Raw genomic sequence first — 14,574 nt, forward strand, 5'->3', positions numbered from 1 at the left:
CTGTGCCGATTCTGACCAGAAACTGTCACAGATCTGGGGTGGACCCCGCGCCTCTCTGCTATAATCCTGGTACTCTGAACTGTAACCACTGGGCCACCCTGCCAAATATTATCCAAACCTATATAACAACAAAACTTTCGAAATCACACTAATGAGGCTACAAATCCCACAAATTCCCAGAGCACATTTCTAAGTCTACGAATCATACGATTTCCCACTGCACACTTCTAAAGACCACGAATCATACAACTTCGCACAGCAAAATTAAAAGGCCACGAATTCTGCAACTTCCCACACCACATTTTTAATTCTACCAATCATACGATTTCCCACTGCACACTTCTAAAGACTACGAATCATACAATTTCCCATTGCACATTTCTAAAAACTATGAATCATACAACTTCCAACAGCAAATTTAAAAGGCCACGAATTGTGCAACTTCCCACAGCAAATTTTTAATGTTACGGATCAAACATATGAATGCATAATTCACTGGCAGATGAGGTCAATAGAGTTGAAGGGATTAACGCACTCGCCGATCAGTTCACTAAACATCGTCGGTGGAGGGCAAGACTCAAGCACCAAAGAGAGCTCGGTCTGCTGTGAGTTGCTGCGCTGGCATCGGTGATACGAGGAGCATAGCACCGGTGACTCGTTCTGTGCGGTGCCAGAATTTGCATTTGTAAGGTAAATAAAGTAAATGGTAGTGAAGTACACGTTAATAAAGTGTAAAGTAATGAGGTGTAAGATAATAAAATGTAAATTAATAAAGTGCAAAGCAATAAAGTGCGGAGTAATGGAATGTAAAGGAAATTAGTGCGTAGTAATGAAGTGCATATTAATAAAATGCAAAGAAATGCAGTGCAGTGCAAAGAAATGCAGTGCAGTGCAAAGCAATAAGTGTAAAGCAATGCAGTGCAGTGCAAAGCAATGCAGTGCAGTGCAAAGCAATAAGTGTAAAGCAATGATGTGCAAAACTATGAAGCGAAAACTATGAAGTGAATAGTAATGAAGTGCAAAAACACTGAGTTTAGTTCTAGTTTATTCTAAAATGGCCTAGTTATTCGAATAGGCAGTCGAGAGTCAGTTTTTTAGCGCATTTTCTCATTTATAGAAAAAATGCATTATTGTGCTCGCCATGTCCGTCTGTCTGTCTGTCCGTCTGTCCGTCCGTCCGTCTGTCCGTCCGTCCGTCCGTCCGTGACCTCAAGTTTTCGTTGACTAGAAAATGCGCTCTCTGTCACTCACTGCAGTGAGTACTGAGTTATATTTTTTAGTTTTATAGTTTGAACTTCGTTTCAAATACTTTCCATCTGAATGCATGTTTATTCGTCATGAATTTTAATGGTAGTGATGCGACCTTTGTCAGCTTCCTGGCGATGAATGAGGATTCAGAATTCAGATACGACAGTCAAAATCTTATTAGATGGGCTAATGTCATCTCCACTAATAAATGAATAGACTTCTGTAATTTTATTGTGCCTTATCACGACTCCGGTGATATCTTATTTATATTATATTATGTCCACAGTGAATTTTGAGTTAAATGCCACTATAAATGTAAATGATCATAAGACTTGAGCCAATTGTATCGCACCTAGAGTATATAGGCTTATAAATGTTAATTAAATTTTCATTAAAATTCTTCCCATTTTTTCACTTCAATAATATCTATAGGTATCTAGCGAGAAATGCGTTAGCAATTCTTGTAGAAAATTGCATCGCTAACTCGTCAAACATCAGCTGTTTTATTCGTAATATATTCCAATTTTAATCAATTATCAAAACTTGTAATTAATTCACGTTTCCTTAGTGATCTCTTACCTGCTTAATGGCTGGAGCACCAGGGCAGGGCGGAGGTGTAACGCAGTAGAGCGCCCTCAGGGGCGGCGGTAGCGGCACAACTTGAGCCTCGTGCTGGCACCCTGATGGCACTGGGGAGGCACTGTCATCGCACGGCACTCCACCATCTGGGCCACGGTATGAGCGTTTGTTTGCAATATTCCTAATTATCTACAACCATACTCTACGATTGTTTACAATATTCCTAATTATCTACAACCACATTATACGATTGTTTACAATATTCCTAATTATCTACAACCACATTATATGATTGTTTATAATATTCCCAATTATCTACAACCATACTCTACGATTGTTTGCAATATTCCTAATTATCTACAACCATACTCTACGATTGTTTACAATATTCCTAATTATCTACAACCATACTCTACGATTGTTTACAATCTTCTAATTATCTACAACCACACTCTACGATTGTTTACAATCTTCTAATTATCTACAACCATACTATACGATTGTTAAAAATATTCTTTATTGTCTACGGCCGAATCGCACAATACACAGTCATGCATGCCAATTTCGATTAAAATATCAACGAGTTAGAACATTCATGAGAATTCCAACAGGGACTCAATAACCGATATTTAGGAAAATTTTAATGGTGCACTCAAAGAAATTATTGAGACATTGTCCTAACAGCAATACGTCTTTTGTCCTTGCGTGTGGGTCATCTGAGGCAGTTTGACTCAACAAAATGCCGTATCAGGGTTACGCACTCAAGGTGCGTTATAATATGAACAATTTCACCCATATATTTCACTGTGTGCTGTCCGCAGATATTATTAACGAATTCACAAAATATATAAGATGTTTTCTCCGATACGATGCAAACAGGAAATTTGCTGACGAGACGCCAAATTATAAATTAGCAGCTAACTTCATCCATATGATAATTCGAAAATTGCCTAGAGAAAACGTTTGGGCAGTTGAGCATTTTTAGCATACAATGTATTAGCATTAGTAGTGTAAAAGCCGTTAAATCTTCATGGGAAATTGTTACCCTAATTTATCAACTTTGTTCTAATGAGAAAAACAATTCACAATATTTGGGGGCAAAATACCTGCTCGAGCACCTCGCAATACTCCCAACAATATTACTTACAATTATATTATTACTTCGAAACTTACTTACTTACATTATTTTTTAAATAGAATATTTAGCAACATTTCTCAGACTTAATTTACCAAATGTATCCCGGCAAAATTATTTTAACATTAGATACGATTAATTACTTCTTGTCTCCGGGCAAAATTATATTGCAACATTACATACCATTAATTACTTATAGTCTCCATGCAGGCAAAACCATTTAGCTACATTACTAAATTTTATTATCTATTGTCTCCAGGCAAAATTATCTAACAACATTACTTACAATTAATTATTTACTGTACGTATTCAGGCAATATTACTCACAGTGATGAGCCCCCAGACATCGCGCCTCTTGAAGCACGTAAAACAGGCCCTGGTCGCACGTCCTGTTGTGAGCCATCAACCTTCCCGCCTTGTCCACGCACTCAACGTACGTCTGGCACCCCAACACGGTGATCTATTGAAAAACTTATAATGGCATTGGTCGTTCGTCCTGTCGTGAGCCATCAACCTTCCCGCCTTGTCCACGCACTTAACGTACGTTTGGCACCCCAACACTGACGTCTACTCGAAAAACTTATAACTTAACTCTTAATATCGAAGTTCTAGGAAAAAGAATTACAATATTAAGTAAATTTATCGTGCTTCGTGGAAAAAGCCACGATCGATGGCAACAGATAATAAGAACCGTGTTGGTAGCTGAGGGAAAAGGAGCGAGATGACTATTCAGACTAGAGAATTTGGTGTCATCAAAGGAAACGAACATGGATAAGTAAACAACTAATTTTTTAAAGATTGGCATTATCAAATGTTGGTGAGCTCTGTAAGGATTGTATATATCAATTTCATAAAGTTCAAGCAAATTTCATATCATTGTCATAAAAATTTTTCATTTGTATATTTATTTTTTACATTTTTTTGTGGCGTGAATATAAGCTCACCGATATAATTATTGTATATATCAGTTCACCATTAATCGTTACGTCATGGCACCAGCAGCTGGAATCAGCTTACATATTATATTCATGGCAGCTCACCAACAGGTTGCCGGCAGCGTCACAAATATGTCTATTTCTGCACTGCAGCCTTTCTTCGTCCTTGGGAGTGAGGATTTCACCTGCAGTGCGACATTTTATTTTAGGTGAAGTTTCGTTTCTGACGGCAGAATCTGGCGGATACAAAATGAACTGCGGACTGGTAACGTTGCGTTCAGGCTTGAAATGTTCGTTTCCTGGACGATGTTTTGTATCAGGAAAAGACATGCCCGATACTTGTGACCTACTCCTGTCTGACATTGAAGGGAGTCCAGCCGATTGAGTGTGATAATCGAAATTAGAGCTAAATATAGGCTGCTGAAAAACTTGATGGTCCGCGAGCAAGGTAATGTGGTCGTTGTTCTGAGCATCTGTGTTAAAGACTTCTGTTAGGTTTGGGAATGGGTAATAGAAGTTTAGGTCGTTGATAGACGTTTGGTTAATGTTTTGGTCCGGTGAAGAAATTGGAACATTTTGAGGATGGGACAAGTCCGTCTCGGTTCTGACCATTGCACTCTTACCAGTAGATATGCAAGTGGTTTGCTCCAACTCGTATCCTAGTAGAAAAGTTGAGATGAGATTAGAAGTATGCAATAGTAAGAGAGATTTAAGTAAACGTTTATAGTTAAAGATTTCCACGAAGAATTACGTTCAATGGCTTAAATTCTTTGATGTTACACATAATTCAAACTTCATGCACAAATTAAGTTATGGGAGCATAAACCCGATGTATATGTACGAAAATTCACTGTAAAGAAATAAGATATCATAGAGTCTACAACTATGTCGTCGTAACATATCCTTGGCCGTAGATAGTAAAATGATACCGATTATGAAGATTGAATTAGTTATAAAATTTGAATTGAATTAATTTACGAAATTTAAATATCAAGTTTACCTGAGCCAAGCTGTGATGGGTCTACTTGGTACGGCAGGCAAGTTTGAACGTCAGGGGTCTCCGCGTATGGAACATTGAAATGTCTGCAGTACTGTCGTTGAAATGCCTGGTTGAAGCGGTACAGTGCGCTCTCGCAGTAATAGTAGTGGCTGCACCCGACGAACTTCAAGCCAGTCTCGCATGAGGTGTAAACTCGACAAATCTTCTTGACATGCGAGCAGTGGGACACGGAGAGCCGCAAGTTACCATTGTACTTCTGGCATCCAGACAGGCTTTCTGCAAATAGGAAATTTTGAAACTAATTCATATGAATTATTACAAGCAACCATCTCCTAGGCTTCAAAATTGTTTGCAAGAATATTTTACAGTAGTACAGGACTTCTGTTTATAACATAGATTTGGAACTGATATGCTAAGCATCTTCAAATGTATTCTCGTCACTATGATAGAAGCCATCGTGAATGGACCGAACTTCATCAAATATTAGGGCACAAGTCTTTAAATGAATACGCATTGCAAAATTTTAACTATCTTGAATCGTCTACGAACAGCCGCTCAAAAACAGAATTCACTTTCGAGTAAGCCATAAAATTGGTTCTTTTATTCCAGAGTTTTGTTTTTTTTTTAATTTATTTTAACTTGAATAACTTGAACGCTGTCACCCTGATGAGCCAACTCACCAATGGGTGAATACTGGCATCGTTGAGCCAGCATATCATAAAACGGGCACATTGTCACATCGCGCCGAGTTCCAGCATCATTTCTGATCTGGCAAGCCCTTCTCGGCGCTCTACAGCTCCGTGCGAGGACTAAAGCACCTCCCTCCAAAGGACACGTTATGGCGTCATGACACTCCTGAGGCGTCCCTGCCAGACGCGCCTCACACTCGATTTGGACTTGTGACGCGTCTGGCAGCGGCGGAGGAGGCGTTGGGTCGTCGCATAGGTACGACACTGCAAAAGGCAACGTGGTTAAAAACAAAACAACAACAACAACAACGAGCTAGTTGACGCTCCGAGTATGAACGCCTTCAATAACAGACTTAGACGAAGCGATGCAGGAGTATATGTTCAGTCTTAAAATGCCTAGCAAATTACGGACCAGGCAATAAGACCAGCTGCTATCTCAATCAATCGTCAGTTATGGAAAGATCGGGTTAAAAAGGCCGGATCCCTTGTGAATCAAGTCACGAAAAGTACAAGAATCGGCAACAGGTCATGGGCCTACTTCTTCAGCGCCGACATTTCTATTCTATTCTTTTCTATTATTGATCGGTGCGACATTACCAATTGGCCTCCATTAATGCGATGGCATCTTTCCAACGGTTAGGGCAGACTACACCTACACAATAAGTTGAACTACAGCAGGTGATTAATAAATAAGAATTTAATTAACTACACAGCGTGGTCTGGGGCCCATGTATTTTCGGTAATTTTATGCATAACTCGTACTAGGCAAGCAGGCCAACTCGACGCCATCCCAAAACGAGCCGACGGGACAAGCGGGCGACGTGATGCCGCTGCAAGTTCGGGAGGCGCCCAGACATGCCTTGGTGACGAACGCCTGGTGGATGCCTGGCGAAATTATTTTAAAATTACTTCTTCTTTTTTAATAGAGTTCCATTAAATGTTTTACTTCCTATATGGACCTAAATAATAAAAGCGCTTACATTTTTTTAAGAAGTAGAAGTTTCTGCATTTCTGTATAGCATGAAAAAAATTTTGATCGCATCCTGTAAAATTTTGAAATCCTTTCCAAAATTGTAGTATAAATACTTTCAAAATCTTTCCTATTATATTCCGTTCAATTTTGAACTGCATTATAAATCTAGAATTATAAAAAAAAAATATTTATTTTTCTAAATTAACGAAAACCTGCTCGAGTTTAAAAAAAATACTTACGCGGTTCACTGACTGGTGGACAAATAAGTTTCGTTTGACACGAGTTCTCCGATATATAGCACTGGTCCTGATATCCTTCGTCGTGAGAAGCTATCTGACTACCAGGACCAGTTTCAGTTCCTGTAGATGGAAGTGTGGATACTGGAAGAGCAGGAGAAAATCCCGTAGACTGAGATATGTTAAATTGTGGCCACAATCGAGAATTGTAGTAGATACATGAAGTTCTTTGGCCGTGAGGTACGCACGCTTCTGAAGTCTGATTGAACTCTGATCCCGGGTTGCACATAAAATATACCTTGTTGAAGTGGCCGTGTCCATGCAAATCAAAACATCTGCAATGAACGTGAAAATCAACCGTAGTGTATATTTATTTTATTAGTGTATATTAGTGTTGGCACTAAAAAATAGGCCAAGCTGGGCCAACGAAAATAACGAACGAATAAGCCAACGACTGCAGGGTTTTCACTGTTATTTCATATTTAAACGTAAGGCATGCCTGCACGTTGAGTAAAAAGCAGTGGTTGCTTGGTGCTAATATATATTGGATATCACAGTATTCGTGTATGGACAAATAAAAATATTATAAATATTAAAAAAAGAAATAATAGTTGAAAGAGAACTTTACGATAACGTCCTAATAAATCTTGAATCATTTTGAATACACTATAAAAACCTAATGCAAGTCCACGATTAGATTTCCTTTGCATTCTCTAAATCTTTATGGACAGAAATAGACGCAAAAGAAATCGGGTTCATTTTTGCGTCGTTTGCTCACAGATTTCTCCAATGTTTTTCATTTCCATTCATGCCCCGAGAATTCATCACTTTTACGCAGGAGCGAATGAACAAAAATCTTCACCTGTAAAACCAGTTACAGAAAACCGGATGTGCGAAAATTCCGCTCGTCGAACACGGCAGCGATGCCTGCACCGCGGGGTCAGGGTATCGCCAGTCTGTGGTTAGAGGATTGGATGAAAAAAAAAATAAAGCCTATTCACACTAATAAATGAATTGGCCACATTGCACTACTAGTGACACACATTCCTCATGTAAATTTTATATGTCTTTTTGCCGAGAAAAATTCGGTAAGGATCACTCACACAAGGGTAAAATTTGTCCAAATGCATCGCAATTTGGACAAATCTAACTCATTTCTCTAGATGAAAATAATATAACATCATCAAGAATTCAAGGTGTAGAACGGGTGGATTATATTTGAATTAGATGATTGAGTAATGGACTGATAGTTGATATCTATAATATACTATTCATTGATCTATCGTACCTGATAAGATAATAAATAGATAATAAATAGATAAATAAATAACTTCGTTCCGCCTTAAAGTTTATAAGATGATGCACCTAGAAAGCGTGGAAGTCATGTACTAAACAATTTCACTTTAACATCCTGTATACCTTAAAAAAATCTGTACAGCAATTGCTAACATAATTTTTCACTCTCAAAATTTTCCATCCAGCCCCTGCAAATTTTGCCGAGCAATATCATAATAAATAACTCATAAAAATCATGCGCTTATTGGTTACTCTATACTGGTTTCTTATCCATGATCACGAACCCACGGTCCCGAGCGGCGAGCATTGACCTGTCACGGTCAGCAGTGCGGCAAGCAGCACAATCGGTAGCGTCAGGCTGAGTGACGTCAGACGAACGAACATCTGTGACCGTTACGGTTCAATTAAAAACTAAATAATTATCTAATGAATGTGATGCAAGCATTTGCGGTGGTCAATTTTAATTGAATAAAATTGATAAATGTCCGATAATCTAATGATGAACGAGGGACGAACATCTGTGACCGTTACGGTTCAATTAAACAGCTAAATAATTATCTAATGAATGTGATGCAAGCATTTGCGGTGGTCAATTTTAATTAAAAAATGATAAATGTCCGATAATCTAATGATGAATGAGGGACAAGAATCTGTGACGGTCACGATTCAATTAAAAATCTAATTAATATCTAATGAGCTAATGATGAATTGTGATAGAGCATCTGTGGCGGTCACAGTTCAAATGAAAAGTCAATTAGTGCGTATTAATGAATACTCGACCAGAATTATGCGAAGTGAATCAATGAATCTGTTGGCTACTGCAATTTTTAATGAGGCGAATAAAAGTAAAATAATCGAGTGAAAAGTACGCGTTAACAGCGATTTAAACCTAAAAACAACGAACATAGGAGCATCTAATTTCTCATAAGAAGCGGTGAAGTTATGATCCGTCATAAATGATAATGAGAACAGAATTTTTGAATTGCTGGGAAGTTAATAATATTCTCTAATAATAAGAGTAATAATAATATTATTCAGATATTTTTTCCGTTTACGTTTAAAAACTGTTCACGTGTTTCGAAATGAAAATTTTCAGTCAAATGACATGATTTTTGTAATTCAGAAGAAAGAAAGTTCTTCCCTTTTAGCACGCAGAAATTTACTAAGAAATCTCTAAATTCCTGAATAATATGAAAACTGTCATTAAATTAATGAAATCAAGCATCGTACATTACGTTAATGGTTGAAAAGAAAATAGAAATAATTTGACTGTACGATCAAAAGCTTATCGATCTTATACTTAATTAAACAGTAGAGAATTATAATTTGAATTACTAGCGTATAAAAATACATAGCATGTGCTAATGTACATTACAAGATTTAGTTTCCAGTTGAAGGACAAACTCTTACGTTTGAAGTTGCAGCGAAGGCTTGCGAGAGGAAACTGCTTCTTGCTTCTATAAATGAACGTTGAACACAGAAAAACATTAGCTTTTAAAAAGCACCAGTTTTAAATAATGACAAGAAAGGTCTATCATTTCGAAAAGTGAAATTAATTAATGAACAAATTTAAGTAAATAAATAGACGTGAAATCTCCCACCGACGTCATAAGTTGCTGAGGCAGTTTCAAGAGTCTTATAAATTCTTATGTATGTATCTATGTAATTTAGTCTAATTACACAAATTATTGATAAATTCAAGAATTTGATTCCTACAATTAAGCTTGGGTGTGATCCGGGCACCGGACGCCGAGTTACTGCAGTCCGTCGAGCGCCAGAGTGCGGCATGCGGTTGACCGCAGTTTTCCCCAAGCCATCGGTCAATCAGTTCGGGGTGAGACTATAGGGTTAGAACACATGGCCGGAACGCTATAAACAAATTATAATGAATTAAACTAAAAAATGCAGGGACGATAAGGTTAACTTTACATTTGAATACGAGCCGACTAATTTATTTATAGTGGAAAATGAGGGATAAATTTCAAATTTGATTCAGTCAACTCTTTAAAATTGCCATAATAATATGATAAAATAAATTTGAACTAGAAATGTTCGTGTAATTTAATTAAGCTGATATACTGTAGAAAAGTGAAACATGCGCGAGAAGTAAATGCAAAACATTCTGCTAAAATTATGAGCGAAGGAGGAATCACTTAAATGAAACGTGTCAATTCTGAAATAATATACACTCAGGAAGATTTATTTTATTAAAATAATCATGAGAACATGATTTGAAGAATCGTACATAATTCACTAATCCGGCATAATTTTTACAATTGTGATTTGAACTTCATTATTTGCATAATTATTTCGAATGTATCACGGGTATTTAGATTCACGAAAAGAACACACGATCTACAAAGTTAAATATATTTTAAACGCAAAGTCGCATCTAAAAAAATGCAGTTCAAGACAAGAGGTTAGGAACTTCGGCGAAGTGCACATTTGGACGACTGAGTCAGAGAACATGCAGCAGTCACCCTGCCATTGCATGTTTATCTCGTATTTTAGTCTATAGATATAGAAGATTTAATCGTAACAATGAAATCGAGTTGTAAATAAGGCTAAATAATGCGGACGGTGAACCCTAAGCAAGTTACAGGTTCGGCCCGATAACAGGCTCCGTTTAATTAATGCAAAGAGAGATGTTCGACTATTAAAAACAGACGGTTCCTACTTGTATTTAGTTACTTTTTAATTTTAATGTCGCTTCTCTCCTCCTGATAATAAAAAGCAGGAGATATGTACGTGTTCGCAAATAAGGAAACAAAAGTAATAAGTTGAGATTACAGTTTCTTCAACACGCAAAATAAATTTTTAGAAACTAGATTGAGATTGACCAACATAATAGTGATTTAGAATAATATCGTACAAATTAATGGTGATCATGCTTGAACATCTCTTAAATAGTACCATTACTGCTGGACTTCGATTCTATCCTTCACCTTGAGTCAATGATATCTATCTTCCTGTCGGGGCGATGTGGAATGCATGAATATTGATGCCTAACTGCATAAAGAGTCCTCTGTGTGAGCGAGGATATTATAAATTCGATTTCTGCAAACACATAAGTTTCAATGTAACACACTTTAAAAATTAGAAAATGTCCCGTTGTTTAGTATTTGATAAATGAAATAAGTTTGATAAAATATTTCATTGCTTTTAATTGAGAAATTGATTGAAAAATATTATCAGTTATTAGGGAAATTTAACTTTCATTCGGATGGGTAAATTTAATTTCGCTGAGACACGTGACTAAACAATTAGTAGGCTACGGGAAGATTCACTGCCGCAAGTACATAAACTGTATCAGCAATAGAAGACAATAAACTTTTTATTATTAGAAGAGGTTTATTGGTTTTTTCTATTGTCACGGCCTCCAAAATGTATATGCCTCCACAAACTTGCACCGAAAATCGCAGAAATTTAAGCCGACATGACACCAGACATAGTTGACGAGTATAGTCATACGAGCGATTTGCTAAGGTATTACAGGGCCATTTTAAGTGTATTAAACTAGAGTGGACGTTGCATGGCCATAATCTAGAATAGCATAGGATCGAGCATAATGTTTTAGATCAGCTTAAATTCGTGGGGGTGTAGGCTTACATTAGATCTGGTGTACCTGCAACCTGAACCAAACCTAAACATTTCAACCATCACCCCCCCCCCCCTGCAAGAAAATAAGTGACATGGTAGTTTTTGACAATAAATGATTTACTATTACAAACGAATATTGTACAGAACTATTCCATTAGCCATTCTCAAAGAAATAATCACCTTCATTCTACATTATAAAATCTATATTTATAGATTCAAGTACTAAAAAATAGATGTATGAGTAGCGAGTACAATTCGACAACTCATAGCAAGGTTTTTCTTGTGTGTTCCAGAGTCTGAATTTCATGTATGGATGAAGCCGAGACCTAGAACGGGTGAGATCGATTAACACGTTATTGTCAACAATAATTCTGAAAAGGTGTCTCGGAATTTGTGCAAAATGGATTGTCCGAGATTAGGTTTATAACTTGAGACTCAAGTCTCAATGCCTATTTCGGAACGTTCGATATAAAGAAAGGATCAGACACTAAATACGAACTAGCCTTACCGTCAGCATGGTTTCAGTCTTCGTTTAGTGCAGTGGTTCCCAAACTTTTTCGGGCTAGCGCCCCCTTTGGCTCCCTATTGAATTTCTAGCGCCCCCCACAGAAACATATACATATAAAATCATGCGCCTCTTACTATAAAATTTAGTTCGCTGCAATTTTAAAAGATAAAGGTTAAACACAAATGTCTATTTCATAAATAGGACCCCTTTTAGTGAACCAATGTGTTTTTCAGCTGTTTTAACTGTTTCAGCACTAGAAACCTAGGACGTCTCGGGCAAATTTACGGCCGGACTCGTGGCCGGTCTCACGACCAATCTCCAAATTCAGTTATCAAGGAATATCTCCCAAACTAATGAACGCAGCTCAATAAAACTCGGAACATGTATTCATCAGAACTTAACGGTGACGTTTAGCTTGCGAAAATTTTTTTAAATATCACCTTCATTCGTGAGTTATATTGCGATACAGGCCGAAATTCGCAGTGATCAAAGAATTTCTTCCAAACTACCGAACAGATTTGAACGAAATTTTGAATATATATTCCTAACTACCAAATGGTGTTTTTTTAGATAAAAAAATTATTTTACCGTCGTTTGCGAGATTTTTTTCATTTTACCGTCACTCTTGATTTCACACATCCTTATTCGCTTTCGTTCGCAAGTTATTCAGATATAGGAGAAACGATCGGCTTTTCTAACGGCTGGTTTAACCAAGAGCCGTTCACGTATAGCCGCATAACTCACAAATGAAGGCAAAACGAAAAAATTGTAACGAGTTGAACATCACCGTTGCTGAGGTTAGGTATTAAAATACTAAATTTCGTTCAAATCTGTTCACTAGTTTGCAAGAAATTTCTTGATTACTGCGAATTTAAGCACGTATTGCTGTTTAAATCACGAATGAAATTCGTGAACGAAGGCACAATCGAAAAAATTTTCACGAGCTAAACATCACCGTTCGGTAGTTAGGACTGTAAATTCAAAATTTCGTTCGAATCTGTTCAGTAATTTGGAGGAAATTCCTTGATCACTGTGAATTCGGCCCGTATTGCCATATAAGTGTGGCAAATACAATTGAAGGCAAAATTAAAAAATTTTTCACGAGCTTTACATTACCGTTAGGTCCTAATGAATACGTGTACCAAGTTTCATCGAGTTAAGTTTATTATTTTGAGAGGTATTCCTTGATCATTGAATTTGGAAATTGGCCGTGCGACCGGCCGCGAGTCCGGCCGTTAATTTGTCAGAGACGTAAACCCACGAGAGGTTAAAAAAATATAACTCAGTACTCACTGCATTGAGTGACAGAGAGCGCATTTTCTCGTCGACGAAAACGTGAAGTCACGGACGGACATACAGACAGACGGACAGACAGACGGACGGACGGACATGGCGAGCACAATAGTGCATTTTTTCCATAAATGAGTAAATGCGCTAAAAACAGATCTGGGTGAAAAAAAAACCATCGCTGGGAGTCATGTGCTGCACATGTTGTGTACAAATCGTCAAACAAACGTTCGAACTTCTGACTTCGACTTCGGACTGCCGCCCACTCTATCGCCCCCCTATCGCCCCCCAAACGCCCTCTTATTCTTTATCGCCCCCCAAAATCTTTCCATCGCCCCTAGGGGGCGATATCGCCCACTTTGGGAACCACTGGTTTAGTGTGAACACTGAACAAGCCTGCTCATTTCACTCAAGTCAATGTATCTTATTGGTTATTGCTCCTTTACAAATGATATACTGGAAAAGGTGAATTAATATCAATATCGTTTAATTTTAACGTTTACACTTTCTGTCGAACAAAACTCGGAAACCAAGATGTCACGTACGGCCTACTGGTGGTTCAAGAACCTAATTTTGGAAGCGTCGTTTCAAGACAAATCACCCCTTCACAGAGTTATCGACTTCACGTTACTTAAAACCCGACTTCACGTTACTTAAAACCCGAACTATTTATGTGTATGTTCAATTTGTGGGGACCATAAAACACGGTAATGCTCTAATCTCTTGAAATGTATCCTCGAAGTATCAGCGCTGTTGTATCTCTTTGATTAATCTTCGAATGGTAATTCGCAGCCTAAACTGACAAGCTCTGCACCCGCGGAAATGATGCAAGCTCTAACTTTTTGTGCGCTATTTTTCGTTCTTTGTGATAAGAGAAAAAATATGAATTAGATTAGTCCAGTGAGAACTATCACTGAACCATGTTTTAGAGTAAATTCCGCGCCATCGTGACAGCTGCATAGTGTTTTCGTTCGAAGCACCTGCCACATGAAAGGCTGAAAAGCGAAATAAGTTTATTTCTCAACGCAACATTGCATTTCAGTCCTTGAAAAATAAACGATTAAAATATACTGGGGAGGTTTCTGAAG

General features: G+C 37.6%; 1 protein-coding gene across 1 annotated transcript; it reads right to left on the reverse strand.

Moving 5' to 3' along the window:
* Positions 1-56: 56 nt before the first annotated feature.
* On the reverse strand, positions 57-9,559 carry LOC108674808. The gene is made up of 11 exons (XM_018162781.2): positions 9,502-9,559; positions 8,376-8,475; positions 7,658-7,751; positions 6,799-7,130; positions 6,349-6,471; positions 5,578-5,850; positions 4,898-5,173; positions 4,003-4,556; positions 3,290-3,422; positions 1,828-1,973; positions 57-660 (listed from the first exon to the last, which is right to left on the reverse strand). Exons 2-11 carry the CDS (start codon positions 8,473-8,475, stop codon positions 493-495), a joined length of 2,199 nt encoding a protein of 732 aa, XP_018018270.1. The 5' UTR covers positions 9,502-9,559; the 3' UTR covers positions 57-492.
* Between the last annotated feature and the right edge of the window lie 5,015 nt (positions 9,560-14,574).

Source organism: Hyalella azteca, unplaced genomic scaffold, assembly GCF_000764305.2.
Source record: "Hyalella azteca isolate HAZT.00-mixed unplaced genomic scaffold, Hazt_2.0.2 contig15661, whole genome shotgun sequence".
Taxonomy (NCBI): domain Eukaryota; kingdom Metazoa; phylum Arthropoda; class Malacostraca; order Amphipoda; family Hyalellidae; genus Hyalella; species Hyalella azteca.

Bases quoted from the DNA above. Each gene is read 5' to 3' on its own strand.
- LOC108674808 (XM_018162781.2), bottom strand. From the start codon at position 8,475: ATGTTCGTTCGTCTGACGTCACTCAGCCTGACGCTACCGATTGTGCTG. The intron at 6,472-6,798 runs GTAAGTATTTTT...TAATTTCGCCAG, and splicing joins TCCACCAGTCAGTGAACCGC to GCATCCACCAGGCGTTCGTC. The intron at 661-1,827 runs GTAAGAGATCAC...GGCACCGCACAG, and splicing joins GTGCTCCAGCCATTAAGCAG to AACGAGTCACCGGTGCTATG.